This window comes from Balearica regulorum, chromosome 1 (genome assembly GCF_011004875.1).
Source record: "Balearica regulorum gibbericeps isolate bBalReg1 chromosome 1, bBalReg1.pri, whole genome shotgun sequence".
NCBI lineage: Eukaryota > Metazoa > Chordata > Aves > Gruiformes > Gruidae > Balearica > Balearica regulorum.
Window position 1 is genome coordinate 123,679,204 of NC_046184.1, and position 20,110 is coordinate 123,699,313.

At 44.7% G+C, this 20,110-nt stretch overlaps 2 protein-coding genes across 4 annotated transcripts in view; one reads left to right on the forward strand and one right to left on the reverse strand.

Annotated features, from left to right (window-relative positions):
- Positions 1-690: 690 nt before the first annotated feature.
- Positions 691-5,004, forward strand: RPL8 (ribosomal protein L8). Its single transcript, XM_075774038.1, has 6 exons — positions 691-754; positions 1,069-1,212; positions 2,598-2,739; positions 3,178-3,396; positions 4,411-4,526; positions 4,805-5,004. The coding sequence occupies exons 2-6, from the start codon at positions 1,075-1,077 to the stop codon at positions 4,961-4,963; spliced, it is 774 nt and encodes a 257-aa protein (XP_075630153.1). The 5' UTR covers positions 691-754; positions 1,069-1,074; the 3' UTR covers positions 4,964-5,004.
- Positions 5,005-12,154: 7,150 nt separating this feature from the next.
- USP9X (ubiquitin specific peptidase 9 X-linked) overlaps positions 12,155-20,110 on the reverse strand; it is a 113,246-nt gene continuing 105,290 nt past the window's right edge. For all 3 annotated transcript variants that reach the window (XM_075774106.1, XM_075774088.1, XM_075774097.1), the window contains one exon: positions 12,155-18,961. In XM_075774106.1, the coding sequence (XP_075630221.1) occupies positions 18,827-18,961 (135 nt within the window). In that variant the 3' untranslated portion in view covers positions 12,155-18,826. The remainder of the gene's footprint in view (positions 18,962-20,110) is intronic.

Sequence of the window (20,110 nt, forward strand, 5' to 3'; positions counted from 1 at the left end):
CTTTGGCATGACAGTTTGTTTGAGGAATGGTTCTTGGCCGGGGGAACTTGGTTGTTTATGTGAGGTCTCCAGGCAACAGGCTATCGAGCCCTCCGAATTTTTAAACAGTTACTACCTCAAAAACAAACAAAGAAGTGGAGCAATAAACTGTGCTACTCTTGGCCAGAGTGTGGGGGTAGTTCCTCCCCAGCCCGTCCAAGCTGCGTCAGACAGCGTTACAAGCTACCGGGAAGCTGCCCTCACCGGCCGGCCTGCCCCGGGCCGGGCAACTGCCGGGACTGGGGCCTGCGGGGAGGAGCGACCCCCGCCATCCACGGGGCCTCTCTGCCGCGGACGAGACGCCGGGGCCGCCCCGGGCCGGGCCGCCTCACGCCCGGCGCCGCCAGGTCAACTCGGGTCAGGCCCAGGGGGGAACCGAGGACGCCCCGGGTCAGGGCTGGCGCGAGCTGCCGGGCCGGGGGCACCCACCTGCACCGGGGGGCGGCGGGTGGGGCGCTAACGGCCACCGGGGGGACACACGCACACGCCGCGCAACTCCCTCAGCTACCCCCGCCTTAGACGTCACTAGCAACGCGGAGCTGCTCCCGCGCCTTACCCCGCCCCCCCGCAGTAATCGCGAGAGTTCGGTTGCCTGGCAGCAGCGCGGCGTGACGTCACGGCGGCGCGACTGTCGCCTGCCCTTTCCGCGCCGGAAGGGTCTTGGCGCGGCGGTGACGTCGGCGCTTCCTTCTTTCCCAGCAAGGCCGGAGCGGAGGTAGGAGCGCGGCCGCCGCGTCCCCCATCCGCCGCCATCCGCCCCTCGCCCGTGACGCGGCTGCCGCCGCCGCCCGCCCTGGCCTTACCCCGGCTCTGCCCCACGCCTTACCCCGCGCGGGGGGGGCCGGGCCGCTGCGCGGCGGGGGGGATGTCGCGGTGGCCTGCTGCTGCGGCCTGCTGCTGCGGCCGGGCCGGGCCGGGCGTTAACGGCTGCGGGGGCTGTGGGGGAGGGGGAGGGGTGTCCTCGCTCGCTCGCTCGCTCGCTCGCGGCGCCGCTAACGGCAGGTGTCGCGCGCTGCCCTCTGCCCGCAGGGCGCCATGGGCCGCGTGATCCGGGGCCAGAGGAAGGGCGCGGGCTCCGTCTTCCGCGCCCACGTGAAGCACAGGAAGGGCCCGGCCAAGCTCCGCGCCGTCGACTTCGCCGAGAGGCACGGGTACATCAAGGGCATCGTCAAGGTAAGGGCGGGCGCTGCCCGAGCGTCCCCGGGAGCGCTGGGCCCCGCGGGGGGTGCGCGGCTGGCAGGGCCCTCGGCAGCCTTGTCGGGGGGTGCCTGGGGCCCAGAGGCACGCGCGTCCCTCCACGCCGCGCTTGCGTGCGGGATCTGGCGTGGCGTCAGCCGTGCTGAAAGCCGTCTGGCTGTTCCTTTTTCAGGCTTCCCGCGTTTTGGTAAATAAGTCGCGTTCTTCGGAACGTTAAACCGCTCTGTGTTTACGGCAGTGTTTCAGTAAAGGGGCTGGCAGCGCGTAGATAGCAGCACAATTTTCTGTTAGAGCTTTGCTAATGTAGGGATGTCGGGGTGCTTCTGTATCGCCCCAGAGCTCCCTGTAACTCAAGAAATGTGGGTGGGGAGAGTCGTTTGCACAGTTGATAGCATCTAAAAACAGTTAATCTTCATAAACACTAAGTCATATCCCTCGTTGTAGTCCTGAGCAGTGGGGGCAAGGCAGTACTTTTGTTTGGGGTACGATACAGTGTTTGAGGTGCACTGTAGGTCATTTTTGGGTGTCAGTGACTTGGACTGCAAACGGTGCCACTGGGTACATACCAGACGTCCTGAACGTCTGGCCGCTCTTCAGCCTTTTAGGGCGAGGTCATCTTCGGGCTGTAGAAAGAACTTTCTTCATGCTCACCATAATTGATTTTGGTGATAAAAAAATAAGCGGGCAGCTTTGACTTCAACTTACATAATACATAGAGGGGTGCCATTTGTTGAAAACGGCAGAAAAAATGTTAATACTGGACACCAACAACATCTAGGCTTTCCTGGAAAACAGACATGTCTTAAAGAGCTTTAATAATTTAGCTGTACTCTAAATATACGGTTGTGTACTTCAGGAACAGAATTGACATATTTTTTCCAAGAGAAAAAGAAACAATGAGTCTATGCTTTCTCATTTAGGGGTTTATATAATTTCAGGATACTTAATATCAGAAGGTGAGAAACACTTCCATTCTAAGAAAACAGTTGGAGAAGTTGCTGCATATGTCCAACTTTGTGTCTGCCCAGAGGTGACTGGGCAACTAGTGAAAGTGAATTTTGTAGTATGGAGAGATCTGATGTCAGCAGAATGTCAGGAATAAAACAGTTCACAAACTATGAGTTTCAAGCAGCACACTTAACCAGAGTCGTCATTTTGTGGTAGAGATACATGAGGTTGTATTCTTACAAATGTGAACGTTCAACTCAGTCATGTCAGGAGAGAGCAAGATTCCTCTGAGAAAGGGGGATGCTAGTGAGAATTACCTCAAGAGTAATCTCCAGTTTTTCTAGCTCTTTGATTTCTGCAGAACCCGTGGCAAACGCTGTAACCTGTTGTAAAGCACATCTCCATTCCAACAGGACATCATTCATGACCCTGGCCGAGGTGCTCCCCTTGCCAAGATTGCCTTCCGTGACCCGTACAGGTTTAAGAAAAGAACTGAGCTGTTCATTGCTGCTGAGGGTATTCATACTGGTCAGTTTGTTTACTGCGGCAAGAAAGGTGAGTTAAGACGTAAAGTGTGTTGCCTGGGCAGTGTTAGAAGTCTAAAGCGGATGTCGTCTGAATACGTGACGTTAGAGATGTTTAAGCGCCGTTGCAAGCCATCGCAAAGCAGTAGCTTCCACTAGCTTCAAGCAAACCTTGATTTCCTTTTTGGAGAATGCGGTCTCCTCACGCAGCCTGTTTTGATTAACGAGCTTAACCCCAGTTCTTGTCAAGTGTTTGGGTTGCTCCATCTCGAATCCTATTTGTCCTGCCTTTCTGTTACGCTCAGTGTCAAACTTGTGTTTCGAGTCAAACACTAAAGTGTGCCTCTGCCTGTTGCTACTGAGCGTTTACGTGGTGCCCTCCTATGCACAGACGCCTGTATTGACTAGATGTGTAATTCAAGTACAGGAGCCTGAATGAAGCTGTCGATGCTCTGATTGCTCCTTGCAGCTCAGCTGAACATTGGCAATGTTCTACCTGTTGGCACCATGCCGGAAGGCACCATTGTGTGCTGCCTTGAGGAGAAACCTGGTGACCGTGGAAAGCTGGCCCGTGCTTCTGGAAACTATGCCACTGTCATCTCTCATAACCCTGAAACAAAGAAAACCAGAGTGAAGCTGCCTTCTGGCTCCAAGAAAGTGATTTCTTCTGCAAACAGAGCCGTTGTTGGTAAGAAGTGACAACTGTGAACTTGTCTTGTTGCTGAGGTTACATACTGCTAAGCAAGCTTTCAAACAAGGCCCCAGTTTCCAGTACTGTCTAGAAAATAGAATAGTTTACAAGCTGGACCCAGGGTTATGCACAGGTACAGTCTGTGCACAGGTGCCTAATGTGTATATTATTCCTGCATTACTTTTGGTAATGGGAATTTAAATTTGGAGATAGTTTGACCTAGTGAAGGGATAGAAACGTAAGTGCCAATTGTCCTCAAGGTATGATGGAATTGTTCAGCCTGTAAAATCTGCTGTCCTTGGGGAAGAACAGCTGCAGAAAATGGCATTGATAGCCTCCTGCTTTTGATACAGCGACTGAGCCTGCAGGAGTAATGCTGGAGGTGCTTAGCCACTGTAGGCATCGTAGGTTGGGTGAAGTGTTCTGGAAGCTCTGACGAGGAGTGAAAATAGCCAAGGCTTTAGCAGATTTGTTGCACACTCCACTGACAGCTTAGATGGCCGCTGTACTTAGTGAGTGCCACTTGTCTGCCTCCAAATAGAAGACAAGTAATAGAAGCGAGTAATCTGTGGCCTGTTTCTGTATTAAAATTGACTAAATAAATCGTGAAATAACTAGGTATTAAACCTCAAAGGATTTGAAAGCCCTCTGAGCTCTTTCAAGTCATACTTTCTTTAGTTGGAAAGCTATTGTTAACATTACCCAAGAAATTTTAGCAATAAAACTGGTAGTGCTTTAGAAAGTGTTAAACTCAATCCTGTACATATGGCTTGAAAACCAGTAATTAAAGTATGTGTCCCCTTGCAGACCACTTAACATGTGGCTAGTAGCTGTTAATGTTGGCTGGAAGATACTAGTTTGAATACACAGTTGGGATAGTTTAAGATTGGTGTTCAGAAGCTCGTTCTTAGAACTTGAATATTGATAGGAATTAGTCTTGTTCTTAAACACTTTCTTTTGCGCTCTTGTCTGTTACATTTGTATGTTACCATTCCTGCAATTTTTTTCCAGGAATTGTTGCTGGTGGAGGTCGTATTGACAAGCCCATCCTGAAGGCTGGCCGTGCCTATCACAAATACAAGGCAAAGAGAAACTGCTGGCCGCGTGTCCGTGGTGTAGCCATGAACGTGAGTCTCTTTTCCATTAGTTTTCACTTTCCTTTTTTATGGTTGAGAAAGGATTTGTTTGATGGGGGAAGAGTGGCATCTATCTGGAAAGAAAGCTTCACAGACCACCTTGTAATTGCACATTTAATTAGGGTAGTTAGCAGCATTGATAGTTAATGCACTGCATGAAAAATGAAGCATTTAAAATTTTTGTTCCCTTAAATCAGTTTATTACTGTTAAACATCATTACTCATTTCTGTTGTTAGTTACATTGACGACTTGCTTTCCTTTTCTACAGCCCGTAGAACATCCCTTTGGTGGTGGTAACCATCAGCACATTGGCAAGCCTTCAACCATCAGGAGAGATGCTCCAGCTGGGCGCAAAGTTGGTCTCATTGCTGCCCGTCGTACAGGCAGACTGCGTGGAACAAAGACTGTGCAGGAGAAGGAGAACTAAAGACCCAGTATGGAGTTTACAGAATAAATTTTTAAAACGTAGTTTGTGTGAAGTTCTACTGATCTGTTGCCAAAGTGTGGCTGAAAGAGGGATAATACTCAACTTCAGCAGGGGAAGTTGTGAATGGAGATGAGGGTTTTTACCCCTGCGTTCAAGAGCAGGAATTCTTTCAGCCAGCACTTTGTAAGCTGGTACTACAGGCTGGAATAACATTTGGTGTAGATGCTCTTGTGCCCAGGTGTGATATTAACATGAGCCTCGCTAATGTGGCTGCTTAGGCCTGACAAAGTGCTACGGGCTGATCGCATAATCTCTTGGTTACTTGGTTTAACCTATGAATGTAGCTGAAATGGTTAGAGGGTGCTCAGTTGTCAAAGTTCATAGACGAACATAAAAATGGAAAACCATTATCTGCTGTGTTTGGAGGAAAAACTTGTGGGAGTAGCAGAACTCCTTAGAGAAGAAGTGCTTCAGCTGCTGTTACTGTCAAGTTTGGGCTTCCTGTCTGAACCATCAAGCTTCAGACAAATCAAAGGTACTTCCATCTGAGCACAAAGTTTGGAGTACCACAAGGCCTGCCACCTTACTCTGCTGCTTTTACAATGGGCAAAGCAAGCTTCAACATTCTGTCCTTTGCAGGCTGTTGAGCACAGTGCTGTCGAGCTTTCCGCGACTGGACGGTCCTAGGTGCTGTCATAGCATGGGTCATAGCACTCCTGCTTCACACCAGGATGCTGTATTCTCATAAGAGCAGCTGTTGTGTGAAAAGCCAGCTTTTGATGGGGGTGGGGAATGAGATAAAAGTTGAGGCTGTTACTGCAAAAGAGCTTAACTCGTAGCCCTCTTCATCTGGCCTTTGGAAAGGTAAAGCTCTCGAAGCTTTGGAGCACACCTAAAGCAAGGGCTCCTGTTCCTCGCGCCGAGGGCACCGTAGCAACACCGCCACTCGCGCACGCGTTTCTGTGACACTGGCTCGCTTGCAGACTTCCTGCAGTCATCATTGTCTGTTGTGATTAACTCCTGCATAGCTGGAGGTGCTCGTAGAGTAGGCGTGGATTCCTTTAAGGGGTAGGTGTTCCCAAACATAGTAAAGCAATGATCCTTTGGAAAACAGAACAAGAAGATACATGGAATGCAAAAATATTTTTGCTTTTCAGAGCCAAAGCTGCTTTCCCTTAAGGTGCAGGGTAGTTTCAGGAATCAATGCCGCTGATCCTGAAATGCCAGTGCCAGACCCCCACAGATGAGTATGGCCTTATGTTGATATGAATCCAGTAAAAGAGAAAGCAAGGAGAAGGAAGTTACTTTTTATATCTAGCCACAAAAATAACACTGTAGCTGGCTACACATGTTCAGAGAGGAAAAGGTGAGGTTTTTTTATTTTTAAAAACTACTACACACCTTGAAGAAAGGCACCAGATAACATTTGGGAAAAATCTAAAAAGCAATTTGACAAGTTTTATTTCTTCTTGTGTATCCCCAATACCGTCAAAGTCTGAAAGTTCATGTGTTTTGCCATGAGGTCAGAAGCTCTTATGTGCTCATATTCTCCTGACAGGGATCTAAATTTAACAATCTTTCTCCCAAATAATGTCAGAAGAAAAACAATTGAGGTATTTAATGTTCAAATGACTACCTTGACAAGAACCTAGTTAAAAAAGCTTTCACCATACATCAAATACAGTAGAGGTTTCCTTGCATGAAGCTGTTGCTACAAAGAACTTACAGAACAATTTGCATTAAATGCGCCTAAGAGACTCGCAGAAACCATGGTTTCCAACCACGCTTGGATTTGTTGACTCGATATATTTTCCAGGGACGAGGGAGATTCTTGCGAACATCACTTGCTGCTGATCCCAGGCTCTGAGCTACCTGCCAGACTGCCAGCGGTTCACAGCCGGCAGCTGGAATATCAGTGCACTAGATCTATAGGTAGGGAGTAAGTGCACAAATAAATACGTACCATATTGCTGAAGGTAGGTAGCTACAAACACATTTATTGTAAATACACAGTTGATGCAATGCTAAAAGTTACTTTAAATTCACACAGCAGTATGAGGATGTTTAAGATTTGATTCCATTCTCCAAACCAAGGAACAATTGCTCTTCTTGCAAATAACTATTAAAGCACAGTCTCTACTTAGGGCATTTGCTACAAATTAGAGGCTGATCTGTAATGTTTGCATCCTGCAGGCCTGAGTGCGCACAACACTTCCTACCTGCTCCTTTGGAAAGACTACCTAGAAGTGAAAGCTAGGGTTGTGAAAATTCTGGTGTGTGGTCCAAACGTTGCCCGAGAACTGTGCCAAACAGGGAGTTTATGCCAGTCAGCTAAGGGGGTGTGCCCATCCATCCACACCTGAAACCTCTAGGTAGGTGAATAGGTAATAAAGCGGTCCCTGGAGCAACGCAAATTTTGGAGCAGCAGGACAGGGCTACTTGGACAAACTAGAGGAGATGACGAAGCCAGAGGTGGAATTTTAAGCAAGACAGTGCTTGAAAAAAATTGTGGGGATCCCATGTGTGCGTGTTCCTTGGTGGAACGACACCACAAGCGTGTTGAGGGTGGCACAGGGGCCACCGGCACCCGCAGGAGCCCTCAGGCTCCCTGGTGCTGAGCCAAGCCCCGAGCCAAGCCCTGGGGAGGTGTGAAAGGAGCAGCTCCTCAGTGAAACAGTGGGTACCCGCCTCCAGGCTGCCAAACGATGTGGCAGATGATTGAATTACAGAAGAGCGATACCAGAACGTAATTCTTTCAGAGGGGAAATTACTCTAGAGACTTTTAAGTTCAGCTTTTTTTTTTTTTCTTTTAAAAACCACAGGAATATTAGCAAGCGACCACAGCACAAGACAAACATTCTCCAGAGGCAAAATGCTCCCCCCCACCAGTGGCACCGTGGGTGCTAAAAATTGAAGAAAATAAATGAGAGGGAAGAGGGAATTAAACATAGTGAATGACTAAAAAATCAGAGGCTCTAAGGAAACCAACCTAAAATGAAAAATTTCAATAAACTGAAATATGTTTTCCAAACTGAAGGTCTAACAAGCTGTAGAATAGAGGGTGAACTCCAGCAGATTACACAATAGGGGAAATTAAGAGAACTAACAACGTGACAAGGAAAGAAGAAAAATAAAACCAACATAAAAATATACTGTTGAGTTACTAACAAGGTTACTTCAGCCTGGAAGGATCTGTGAAAGCACTGACTGGGAAATGAAAATGGGACTGAAGTTAACGTCAGCTGCTGGCCTCTGCATGGGCTGAATGGGGTGTCAGGCACCTGGTGCGGGCAGGAGGTTCAGCTGAATGGGGTAGCGGCTCCTTCTGAATTTACGCTGTAGAAATCGGAAATTAAACAAGACAAGGACACTGCAAAGAAGCAAGGTGCCTTCCTTTACCACCTTGGCTGGAGAGATCCCCGCCGTAGGCTTACTACTGTCATACAACGAAAATGCGGTGCAAACACAGCAGTATCAAGTGGGACAGTAGTCAGAGAATAAATCAAGAGCACTTTGTCCCTGGGATCTGGTGTATTTAACCATACTCTATGGCTGCTCCTGGGACTCACAGGTGAGAGATTTACTGTACAGTGCAGTGAACTGGTTGGAAATAAAAACGGAAGATTGCCCCTCTTGAGGCAAGAAAGCAGGACAAGACACAACCAGTGTGGCACATCACTTAGAGAGAAGTGTGCTTCCCCCTCAGAAGCTGAGAGATGATTTTGGCAGGACACCATTACAACATGCAACAAAAGCAGCCCCCGTGGCTCACGGTGATGTTGGCAATGCCGCTGATGCCTTCTCACAGCAGACGTGAGCACGGATGAAAGGGAAAGGTGAGGAAGCCTTCCCGCCATCCCGCAACTCCTCGCGTTTCCGTAACCCATCGCGTTTCCCACAAGCAGCTGGCCACAGCCGCAGCCATGTCCCTCTGCCCCCGTATTTCCAGCCGTGGTTGATATCACCTCCATCGTGCAGGTGTCTGCTGCACACCAGTGTTACACGGATGGGGCACCACTAAAGCCATCAAGTGCCAATAGAAGGAATCAAAGGTCAGGCATCCCCCTCCAGCCCCTTCCCCTGCGGCTGCAGGAGGCACCAGCTCCCCCCCCCAGCAGCCCGGTCCCTCCACCCCCACCTCTAAACCCCCCCTTCTGCTGAGAAGTTGCTGACCACAGACAGCAGGAAAGACAACTGCTAACCTGGTGGGGAAGCAGATGGATTTCTGAGCTCCCAGCTTTACTGAAGAGGCTTTGATACAAAACCACTTTTGAATGCGAGTTAGCAAAACAAATGCAAACCATGTTTAAGAGAAAACACATGGCATCCTGGCATGGTCGTGTGCTTCTCCTACCCCCATAACTCACTGTGTGCCTTTACATTCACTCCTAGTAATTATATTTTAAATGTATATCATATTCAGCAACCTGTTGGCCAAACCAGCTGTTTTTATCAGCATGATAGAATACACAGTTGATTTGCTTATATAGTTTATATCCAGGATACTTACTTCATGGCTGAGTGTCTCGATTCCCAGCCCTAATGCTGCACAGAGGACATGAGCTACTACACATATGGTCAAAAACTTCAAAACCTACAGCCATGCTTATAATTAAAATAATAATAAATCATCATCATAATAAAAATCTCCCATAAAGATTAGCATGGCTACCAGGACATCACAAATCTTGAAACGAAGCAACTCTGTTTTCAAGAAAGACATTAAGTGTTCATGCAGGAATTTCAGTGGTTATTTCCAGTATAAAGCTTTGTTTGCTAAAAGGAAAAAAGAAAGGTAAAAGATACATACCAGTGAAGCACTAAAACATCTTCCATTAGAAGGGCTTCAAATTTCCAGCTACTGAAAGACCAAACAGCATTTTCTTTATACTTTCTTAAGGGTGCATTGTGAAACACCAAGTCCTACCTAAGCATCGACATGCACCACAAATTCTTTCATAACACCACCTTCATTAACGTTATTATTCCTTTCTGATCTACTGCTCCACCGATATCTCAGCAGCCCGGTGACTGTTTCCCAGACAACACACAATTTGAACTTGCTCTGGAACACGCACGGCAGAAGCAAGCCTTCATCTGGAGATGGGCGAGGCTCACCGCTCCGGTGCTTTCCACACCACCGTCTCCCAGTCCCACAGGGACGTCCGCAAACTAACCGCCTGCCCTTCGTAAATCAGAATGGGGGGTGCGGGGTGCATTTCAGGAGGATCCACAGCCTGCTGCACACCACCGCAGGGAAGGAGGAAATAACAAAGGGAAATGCAAGGAAACCGCGCAAGGGAGAAAAAGGTCAGAGGAAATCCATCCAGAGAGTTTTTGCAAAAAAGAAGAGAGGCGAAACAAGCTGCAGCAACACCATCATAATGCTGACTTTGTCATGGTAAAGTTACCAGGTAAGTGAGTATCAAAACCAAGAGAAATGCTTTGGGCCATAGTTTCAACTAATGCAAAAACCACATTCTAGAAGGTTTCAGGATCAATAAATCATCACACATTTCACAGTCTCCATAGGAGTTACATTAAAAATTGGCTTTTTTGTCCTGTGGCATTAACGAATTCTCAGAGAGAAATGGGATGACAGAACACATTCATGGGAGTCACTTCACATTTGTGCTGTCTTGATCAAAAGCTTTCTTCTCCTGGTTTATAGCAACCCCCAACTGGTAGCAGTGATCTATTGGGATACAACCAAAATTTATCTTGAATTCTTATTTTTGCTAGCATATTGATGTCCAGAGAAATCACACACAAGTGCACTCAGATGGCTTACATCAACTGACCAGAGCTACGATAAACTTGGGTGTTACCTGCTTCAGTGGATGTCTTGTTTAAATTGTTTTTTATCTAATGTTAGTACTACAAATCCCCAGTAATTTGCCATTGTTTTGTATTTTCATTTACACGTCTTCAAAGCCAGTGCCGAGAGCAGACGTAGTAAACCAGAGGTTTCCCATTATCTCTCCATTACACCCATTCCAAATTCATTTTAGGCACTGGCCCTTGCTCTGGTAGAGCAAAGCGACCGGGTGATGGGCATGTTGGGGGTAAGAGCAGCTACCCAGCAGCTTCTGCTGGCTTTGGACAGCCTGGAACGTGGAAGGACACCTGTCCCTGGAATAACCACTCCCTACTGAGGGGAATCAAGTGTCGTTAGGGAAGCCTCTGGCCCTCAGCAGGCACGAGGCTGGAGTGACCCCCAGGAACGTTCCCCCACAGCCAACTCTTCTCCAGCAGCTACAGCGCAGCCAAGTGGGTCCTTACGCTACAATAGATTCAAAGGCAACAGCAAATCCGGCTACTTTCCCAAGTTGAGGACACCCCAGCTTGGTTTCCCCATCTTCATCACAGCAAGTCTCTTCCACCACCAACTCCGTTACATTCTATTTTAATAAATTCAACACAAGAGTCCTCCAGTAGCCCGTTCTTCAGTTAAGTCCACATTTTATTTATGGTTTGCTGTTGGTACTTCAATCAGGTTTATATATACATAATCTAAAACCTACATCAAAATCATGTTGACTGCTCTGAAGACCGAGAGAAGAGACACGATTGAAGCTTTCTTCCACAGCTACGTGGTAAGTCTACATTCCCACCGCAGTTTTTTGGTTCAGGTTGCAGAAGTGCTCGGAAAGCCAACGCCAGGTCTCTCAGACTCAGACGGGGAGGGTTACAAAGTTCTGTCAGCATTTCAGTCTTACACACAACCACGGTAGCAATTGGTAACATTTCTTTCTAGATAAAACATGCAGGTTGACCTGCGGAACACTGGCTTTTCACATTCCGACATGCCTCCCTTTCTAACCCCGCACCACATCAGCATAGCTAGAAACCAACGCATCTCCCCGCGGCTGCGTTATGTCAACGGTATCACCTGCGCAAGGATTTTATGCTACTTCACATGGGGAAGGAGGTAGCACGAGAGACTGAGTAGAAGCGTTTGTGAGTCCACGTGGTGCCGCCCAAAAAGAAGTCGCGTTTCAAATGATTTCCCACATCCCCAGGGGGAGGCAGGGACCGCCCCGTGCCTGCCCAGGTACTGCTGCACCCCAACTGGCCCGACCCAGAAGAAACCCTCACGCTGTGAAAGCCGCTCACTGGCATGTCAGCCTGCAGCAGCAACGAATGTCAAGAGGTAGAAAGTATTAACAGACCAAACCTGCGAAGCCTCTCGCTCAGCCCGCTCCCCCTCTTTATTTGCTCAGAGGATTCAACTCGGTACAGATCTTAGAGCAGAAAAATAATAGAAAACGCTTTATATGCTACTTAACCAACTTCCTGCTAGAAATCAGTTCTCTGGTGCTCGGGGAAGTCTGTGGTTCGGGCGAGTTCACACCGGGAGGGCTCAGATGCTCCGCTGCTACCAGTGGTGCGAGCCCAGGCAAAGCACGCTCAGCATTTCCAGTTCCCCAGGGATTTCGTGGAGTACGACCTCTCTCCCTTTGGGGAAATATTTCCATTTCTGCTATTTCACCTGTTCTTAATCACATGGCAGGACAGGTAGAGAGAATTTGTATTGTTAAATCTTGAAGACCTGGTTTTCATGTTTCTAAGCTTTTGAATTTGCTTCCAGATGACTTTGTAAGGACTCTAAAGCACCCACCAGACATTTAAATACAATCAAATATATTAATGTGTCCAAATTTCCAATCAGCCTTTTTTTCCAAAGTAGATTCCAGCAACACCTACCATTTTTATTCACCTGTAGAAAGTGTTGAAGATAGAAAATGAAGAAAAAAACCCCCACAAAACAAAACGCCCCAAACAAAACCCAGTAAGCTACAACCTGTTTGAACTCAGGAGTGCCATCAGTAGCCTGAAGCTTTCATATCCCACATAAATTCTGAGAAGATTTAAGAGACGACAAAGCCTGCCTGGTCAAGGCTTTGGCGGCTGCTGCTGCTACCACGCTGTAAAAGACTCCGGTTTGGAGAGCCAGGCTGCCTGGCAAACGTGGCTCTTTTGTAGCAGCTAACAGCAAACCAGTAGGTGTAGGTAGAAAAGGAGGTAAAAAAAAAAAACCCCACCCCAAAACCAAACAAAAAACATCCTGGCAAGCAAAGGGATTTGATTCCAAGACAATACAAAAATATTAAATAGAAAGTGATCCTGGTAATCCAGAGTGAGAAACTTGGTAAGAAAGAATTGTTAAGAAATTATGGACAGGAACTCAGGAGCGATGGACAAGAACCGAGCAGCATTTCAATAAACAAAGCTGCAACGAAGGTCAGTACCTTTAAAAGCTGCATCCACGGAGGTAACATTACAGAAAAGGAACGTAACTGCTCGCTTAATGGCTCAGGTGAACTCACCCTCGGGAAGCATTCATCCAGTCCTGGTCATCGCATGAGAACAGAAACAGCACGCCACAGCAATGGGAATGTGGATTAGGTTTATATGGGAAAACCAAAGATTTAAAGATTTTGCTCTGGTAAGGACTGGCAGGGACGTAACTGCAAACGCACCAGGAAGCTGCAAACTACGCAGCTGACACTGCTTAGGGGAACATAAACCAAGTGACTGGAATAGCAGTTGTAAACGAAGAATAAAAATCAACATTACTGGACATTTTAAATAGGAGAGAGGAAAGAAGGGAATGATATTGTTTTCCTGCACTGGATGTTTTTCTATGGTTAGATTTTGGATTAATTCATAGAACTGTTTTCCTTTTTTTCTCCTATTTTCATTATTCCAGGTTAGCTCATTGCTACAAATTAGAAGACATTTGCACATTATTTTCACCCTTGAAGAATGACACTCATTTCACAATTGTGCCGATGTAATTAAGGCTATATTAAATTCTTCCAAGGAAACAGCCTGTAGGTCAGTTTTATTATCAAAAAAGTGGCTTTAAGGGATTCTAAAGCTAAAAAATAGAGAGTTGGGTATTTAAAATCTGATTAAAAGTTAGCCCTTATTCAGGAGAGTGTTTTTCTCCTTCAGAAACTGGTTCTCCCGTCCTCATTTTGATTTCATTGTCTGCAGGTAAGTATAAATAAAGCGAGATAGCTGGTTTGTTGTGCCACCCGTTGTCTCATCTGGCTCTATCCCTGCGACACATCACCGACTTCAACCCTCACGATGCCGAAATCAACAGGACACACACAAATGCCGCTGAAATCCATGGATCCACCATAGCTTGCATTGGAAAAAAACAGATTACAGGATGAGGATCACTGAATTTAAGTGCTGGAATCTATGTCAACACACTTCTGTGAACAGCCTACCCTCACAGACACTATACAGGGGCAGGACTGAACACTCGCTCTTGTAAAAAAAGGACAAAAGAATGGCTAGTTGACATTTTAAAATAGTTAGTCCAAGGGAAATTTTTATACCTTAGAAATAAAAGGACATTTATAGTACGAATCTTAAGTTACATAGTGTAAAAAGTGACAGTGCTCAGATGGGGTTAAAGCCCTTCTAGTGCAGTAGAGCTGCTGAGTCTGTAACAGAGGGCAAAGCTCAGCATAAACGAACGTGTTACTAACGTGACAATCCCCAGTGGCCAACAGGAGGAAGGCGTAATGAACACCCTGACACGGCACAGAGGGCACAGACAGGGTGCGCTGCTTGCGCTGCTGCTGCACAGTGACCTTCGCTGCACTAGCGTACAAATGCAGACTGGCTCAAGCTGCAAGCCAGCAAGAAAACGCACTGAGCTTTAAAGAGCGGTTTGCTGTCCTCTTCCTCACCAGACCATTTGCTGCAAGAGGAAGAGAAATCAGGCAGAGGGATGTAGTGGGGTTTTTTCACCTTGCCGTTATCGTGGTACCGCCGTGCGGCACACTGTATTTACAAGACGGTTCCTACTTCTCCCCCAGAAAGCCTTGTCTTGCTCTAGGCAGAAGGCAGGTTTAGACCCTATTCCCAACACCTCAGGGCTGTGAGAAAAGCGGGATCATGAGCATGACGGAGAGCCCAAGAGGTAAGAGGGGGAGCCAACGCTACTGCTGTCCTGATCACACTGTGCCGGAGCAGGCTCCCAAATGGGAAACTCCCAGGCCTGCCTTAAGAAAGGCGAGGTCAACATCACCATCTCGCCCTCCCAAAAATTAAGATGTGCGTCTTTCACCACGGGGGTGAATTTGCTTTAGATGCAGATTTATTTGCAAGTGTGGACTAACAAGTTTCAACTAAGATATTTAAACACTTAATTGGTTACTCTGCAAATTTCCTAACATGCCACTTCTTCCTCTAATTTACATAGTTAGTCTTTAACTTCCATTTGAAGCTCAATTCATTGCACTGAAAGCCTCGCTACAACGCCTAGTAACTGAAACACACCCCAACAAAAATGGTGAGCCACTTTGCCTTGACGTAGTTTATCAGCCTATTCGTTTCTGGCAAGAGACTCGGAGGTAGACAAAATTTATTGAAACCAAAAAATGAAGTAAATTGCTACAGCAGCCAATTTTTGCCCGTTTTAGCTTTGGCAGAATGGCTAATCTCATTCTCTCCTGCAACTTAGGAAATAAGAGAAAGTTTTGGAACCATAAGTGCTTTTTGATGATACATATGCTGAAACACACAAGCTAGGCACAACAAAGTGGCTGAGAAGGCCTAAGAGCAATTACTGCAACACAATTTTCTCATGTCATCTAAAGTAAAGTTTCACTCTGAAAAACAATATGAAGTGTCACTGTGGAATCTCATTTCTTTCTGGCTTAACTTCAGCAAGATACGTGAGCTTTAAAAATAGACAACTTTTTCAGAGCTGGTAGTTAGCAGGGAAAGTAATTGGAAAAACTCTGGTCAAGCAGAGTCCTTTTCTGCTTGTGCATCACCAGAAAATCAGGTTCTGCATGGCAAATTAGCCTGGACTGAATGCTGTGCAACCTCATTGTTGTCAATGGGATAACACAGGTGTAGGTAACCAACTCTGTGACTGAAACTTGGTACTTCTACTGATACACAGAGAGTAACTGAATTTCTTTTATATATGGCTGTACTGGTTTTTTAATACTACCAGTGGCAAGTGTTAAAAGCTTATTTTGGTCACGAACAACCACAATCCAAATGTACAAGGGGGAGAAACTCTGCATAGTAAGATTACGGACTTCCCCCTAGGTCAAACTACACATTAACAACCATCTAACATCACTTATGAATTTTCAGTTTCTATGTATTTGATGTTACATTGTCAGGAACATGAGTAATTGCTTTACTATTTATTGGCTCATTTTATGGAAGACCAGAGATTCCCTAGTAACTGTTCCAAACAGCAAGAAGGACTGAAATTAGCGATGGGGGAATTAAATCTTTAGGCACTTTGAGGACTACTGTTTTAAAGTGTGCCATCAACAATGAGGTACTGTGTAATGCCTGAAAACGACCACTGCCAAAATGCTGTGACAGTAACATGCATATGAAACTTTTTGCTTGTACAATATTTGTTAAGTACGATTCAAAATTCTTTTGCCCGGAGCAAAGAAAACATTGCACCTTTTACTGCAGTTATCCCTTTAAAAGCAGCAGCTGCAACAAACAGTACAGGCTGTCCTCCTTTGAAGTCACAAGGATACACAGTATTAGCAATTTGCCGCCTGAAAAACAAGTGCCACTGCAGTCACTCTCAATTCAGGGACAGGGGGCATATGACTGAAGAGAGCCACAGCCTTAAAGTGTCACAGGCGTGACACGTCTCTACAATCATTGCACTATTAAAAGCAAACACATTTGGCAAGGCTGAACTATATTTTACCTATATCGTAAAAAATACATGATAATCACCTCTGAGATAGCTTGTTTAACAATTACTGGTCCAAATAAATATGAACTATTTCAACTTGAGTTCTCAGGGTAGAATTTTTGAGTTAAAACCTCCAACCAGCATTCCCAAACACAAATGGGAACACTTTATCCAAACTTACTAAGTCCAGGTAAAATGGTATTACTAAAAAACTATGAAAAAATCTGAATTAACTTGAGCACTAGGGAACACATGGAAGCATAAAAGCGATCATCACTACACAGCATATTCAAAAATCTTCCGTGTCCCTTCCTTATTATAATAAATGCATAAGAATGCACTTGCAACCAAATTTTCCTTTGTTCATTTCAAAACTACAGACCTTTAATTTGATAAGCAGCTTTGTTTCTATCAACTCATTTGTAAAAAACACCATCAAGCTTGTGCTCATTAAATATATATATGTATATATAAAAACATACAAAAAGTACAAGATAAATCACATTAAGAAACTTTTACAGTGTAATTGTCCTGATTAGTTTATTCTTAAGGGCCAATTTTTTTTTTTTTTTTGTGCACAGAATCTCAATGTGACTGTTGTTCCAGATTTTCAGCATAGTGCCACTGCACAGAATTCACCTTTCTGTGCAGTCCAATTAAAAAAAAAAACCAAAAACAACACACACCACAGGACAAAACATTCTTCTTAAATCAAATTCTATTTGTGAATTCAGCAAAATAATTTCTATAAAATAAAACAGCAAAATATTTAAATAGTATAGGGTGGGCTGTATCTGTTTTGCAGGGGTATTTGGTTTTTAGACAGGTTCCAAAAAAATTACACACATTCAAGTTACCAATTTTCATTTAAATACAGTATTTACTGATGCGTTTCTTGAAGTCTTTAAACAAATGTTTATTCTGGAATAGAGATACCTCAGAATTGTATTTGACTAACCAGTAGTTTCTCTTATAATTAAACCCTGCTTCTAATGTTAAGATTTCCTGTATAATGGATAAAGAGCTAAGACAATTCTCGCTTTCAAGTAGAACTGTGAACGAGCAGAAAACCAGCAAGTTAACTTGGTGCAGTGGCACTCACAAGTACTGTGTGATTTTGTTGACTTCCACTTCACTGGGATGCAGTAGAAGGAAAGTGTTAGAAGTTTATCTAATAAGCTCTACCAAAGAAACAAAACAAGCACACCAAATACAGTCTATTATGCTCCAGGCATCCTGGCATAGCAAATTTTTGCATATTTGTTTTAAATCTTTTAAATTCCTATTACTGAAAACTAAGTGTTCTTTATCCCACCCAGAGACAGAACTGTCAAACATCAGACGTGAGGAACATATGTGAAACTGAAAACCACTTGTTTGTCACATTTTCCCTCCCCATTTTATATTCTAGGTGTAAGAAGAAAAAGTTCTGAGCAATACAGTTGTCACATTGGGACAACTGCTGTCATGTTTGTTTTTTTCCCCCTCGTTGGCTACACTAACTTGGTGTGAAGCCATGCTAAATGTTACAGCATAACTATAGCTTCAAAGTGATTAACCTAATACCAGAATGAAAAAGGCAATGAAAAAAGATCTAGAAACAATGTTACATCACCAATTTTCCACATCAACCAAATAATTAAAAGGTTACCAGCCATTACGTTGCTCATAGTAAAATCGACTCCAGTGGCAAAGAATTAACATGAAACTATTTTTGTGGTTGACATGGATAGGCTTTTTCGTCAAGGAGTTGATCCGACTGCCGTGAGGCAGGCAACACTGGTTGCAGAGCGCAGCAGATATATCAAGAAATTATTTTTTTGTTTTTGTAGATCTGTGAGTCTCATCAAGACAAAAAAAATGTTTCTTGCTCAAGAATTAACAGTCAAACATTAATATACTATATACACCTTTGCCATTTACACATTAGCATCAGGCCATTTATTACAAAACACTATACACTTTCCACTGCAGGCGGGTTATATATTGACAGCAATTTTCTGCAGATAAGACAGTGAATAGACTCTCCACTCCATGTTGATTAGGAATAGTTTTTCTAGTTTTAAATATTAGCCAGACACAGAGAAAGGTTGGACTGTAAGGCCTGGGTGCACAGTCTTGATGGAGCAAGTTAATTGATTATGTGCATTTCACTAATCTTTTGTCTGAGGCGGGGAAACTTCTTCACTGCCTTCGTAATTTTCTTGTGCTCGTTGGCCAGTTCGCTGAGGGTTGTTCATATGATGTGCTGCCGGGCCTGTATATGGCTGTCCATGCACGTGGTTATTCTGTAACAAAGCATAAACATTTTCAAGGCACATTAAACTCGTGGACTGTTTCCTAACCTGGTTACTTGCTTCACCCCTTTACATTCACACTACTGGAAAGTATCCTCGAGCACACTAAACTTCCAGCATAGTAGTATCTACATGAAGACACATCAGTTTCTTCATTCCTCTGCAGCTCATCCTTTGCTTACCTTTTTAATTTACGCAGAAGGTAAACAAACTTTCAACTTGTAAAGATAAAAGGATTAGTTAAAATAGTCATCTCAGCTTTTGAATAACAAACATTTACATGCAAAGCCAAAGCAGCAAGAAAGAAAAAAAGGGAGACGAAAAGAGGCTGCCTATGCGCTCCAGACATTAAACTGTGCACGTATTTTATCAACAGATTCAACCAGCCTGAATTTTTTCTGAAGACAATGGAAAAAGCATACCTGTATTTGTGCAGCATACTTTAATTTTTATGAGGGAAAACCTTAATGTTACAGAACTGAATGAAATCTAGACCAGTTGTTATCTCCAGATGCTCTGTCCCAATTTAAAAAAGTCATACACACAGCGGGCAAATGAAAACCTCTCATCTACTGTTTCGCAGAGTTTAACCAACTGTGGAGAAACCAGGAATATGAGGAGTGTGTGTGTTAGTGAGAAACGCCACCTCTTGCAAGAAAGTGAACACATCACACGGGTAACAGTGAGGTTACGGTATGTGTCTGAACTCAGGAGCTCAGAAAGGAATGGGAAAATCTGCGTGACTTACCAACTGCTCTGCTGAGAACATCAAGTAAGGAAAGCAAGATGGAGGGAAAATGGGTTTGGGCGGGAAAGGAAATTAAATTAGCAGATTTGGAATATATAAAATGAATTGGAACAAAAAATGGCAACTAAGTGCGGGATCTGATTTAGTCAATTCAACAAAAAACCTGGTTATGATTTCTTTCAGATCTGGCTTTCCACTGAAAGGTGTTAACAAAGCAGTCATTTAACACAAAAAACAGATTCAGATTTTATATGTACTTCAGATTTAGAGATCAGTCTTCATAGCACTAATTATAGGTAACAAAGCCATCTGCATTTTTCTAAAAGCCCTCCTATTACCCAAACCAAAATTCAGGCCTTCAGGCTTGGTTTTGTATTTAAAAAACAAGAAAG

Bases quoted from the DNA above. Each gene is read 5' to 3' on its own strand.
- RPL8 (XM_075774038.1), top strand. From the start codon at position 1,075: ATGGGCCGCGTGATCCGGGGCCAGAGGAAGGGCGCGGGCTCCGTCTTC. The intron at 2,740-3,177 runs GTGAGTTAAGAC...TGCTCCTTGCAG, and splicing joins TGTTTACTGCGGCAAGAAAG to CTCAGCTGAACATTGGCAAT. The intron at 4,527-4,804 runs GTGAGTCTCTTT...CCTTTTCTACAG, and splicing joins TCCGTGGTGTAGCCATGAAC to CCCGTAGAACATCCCTTTGG.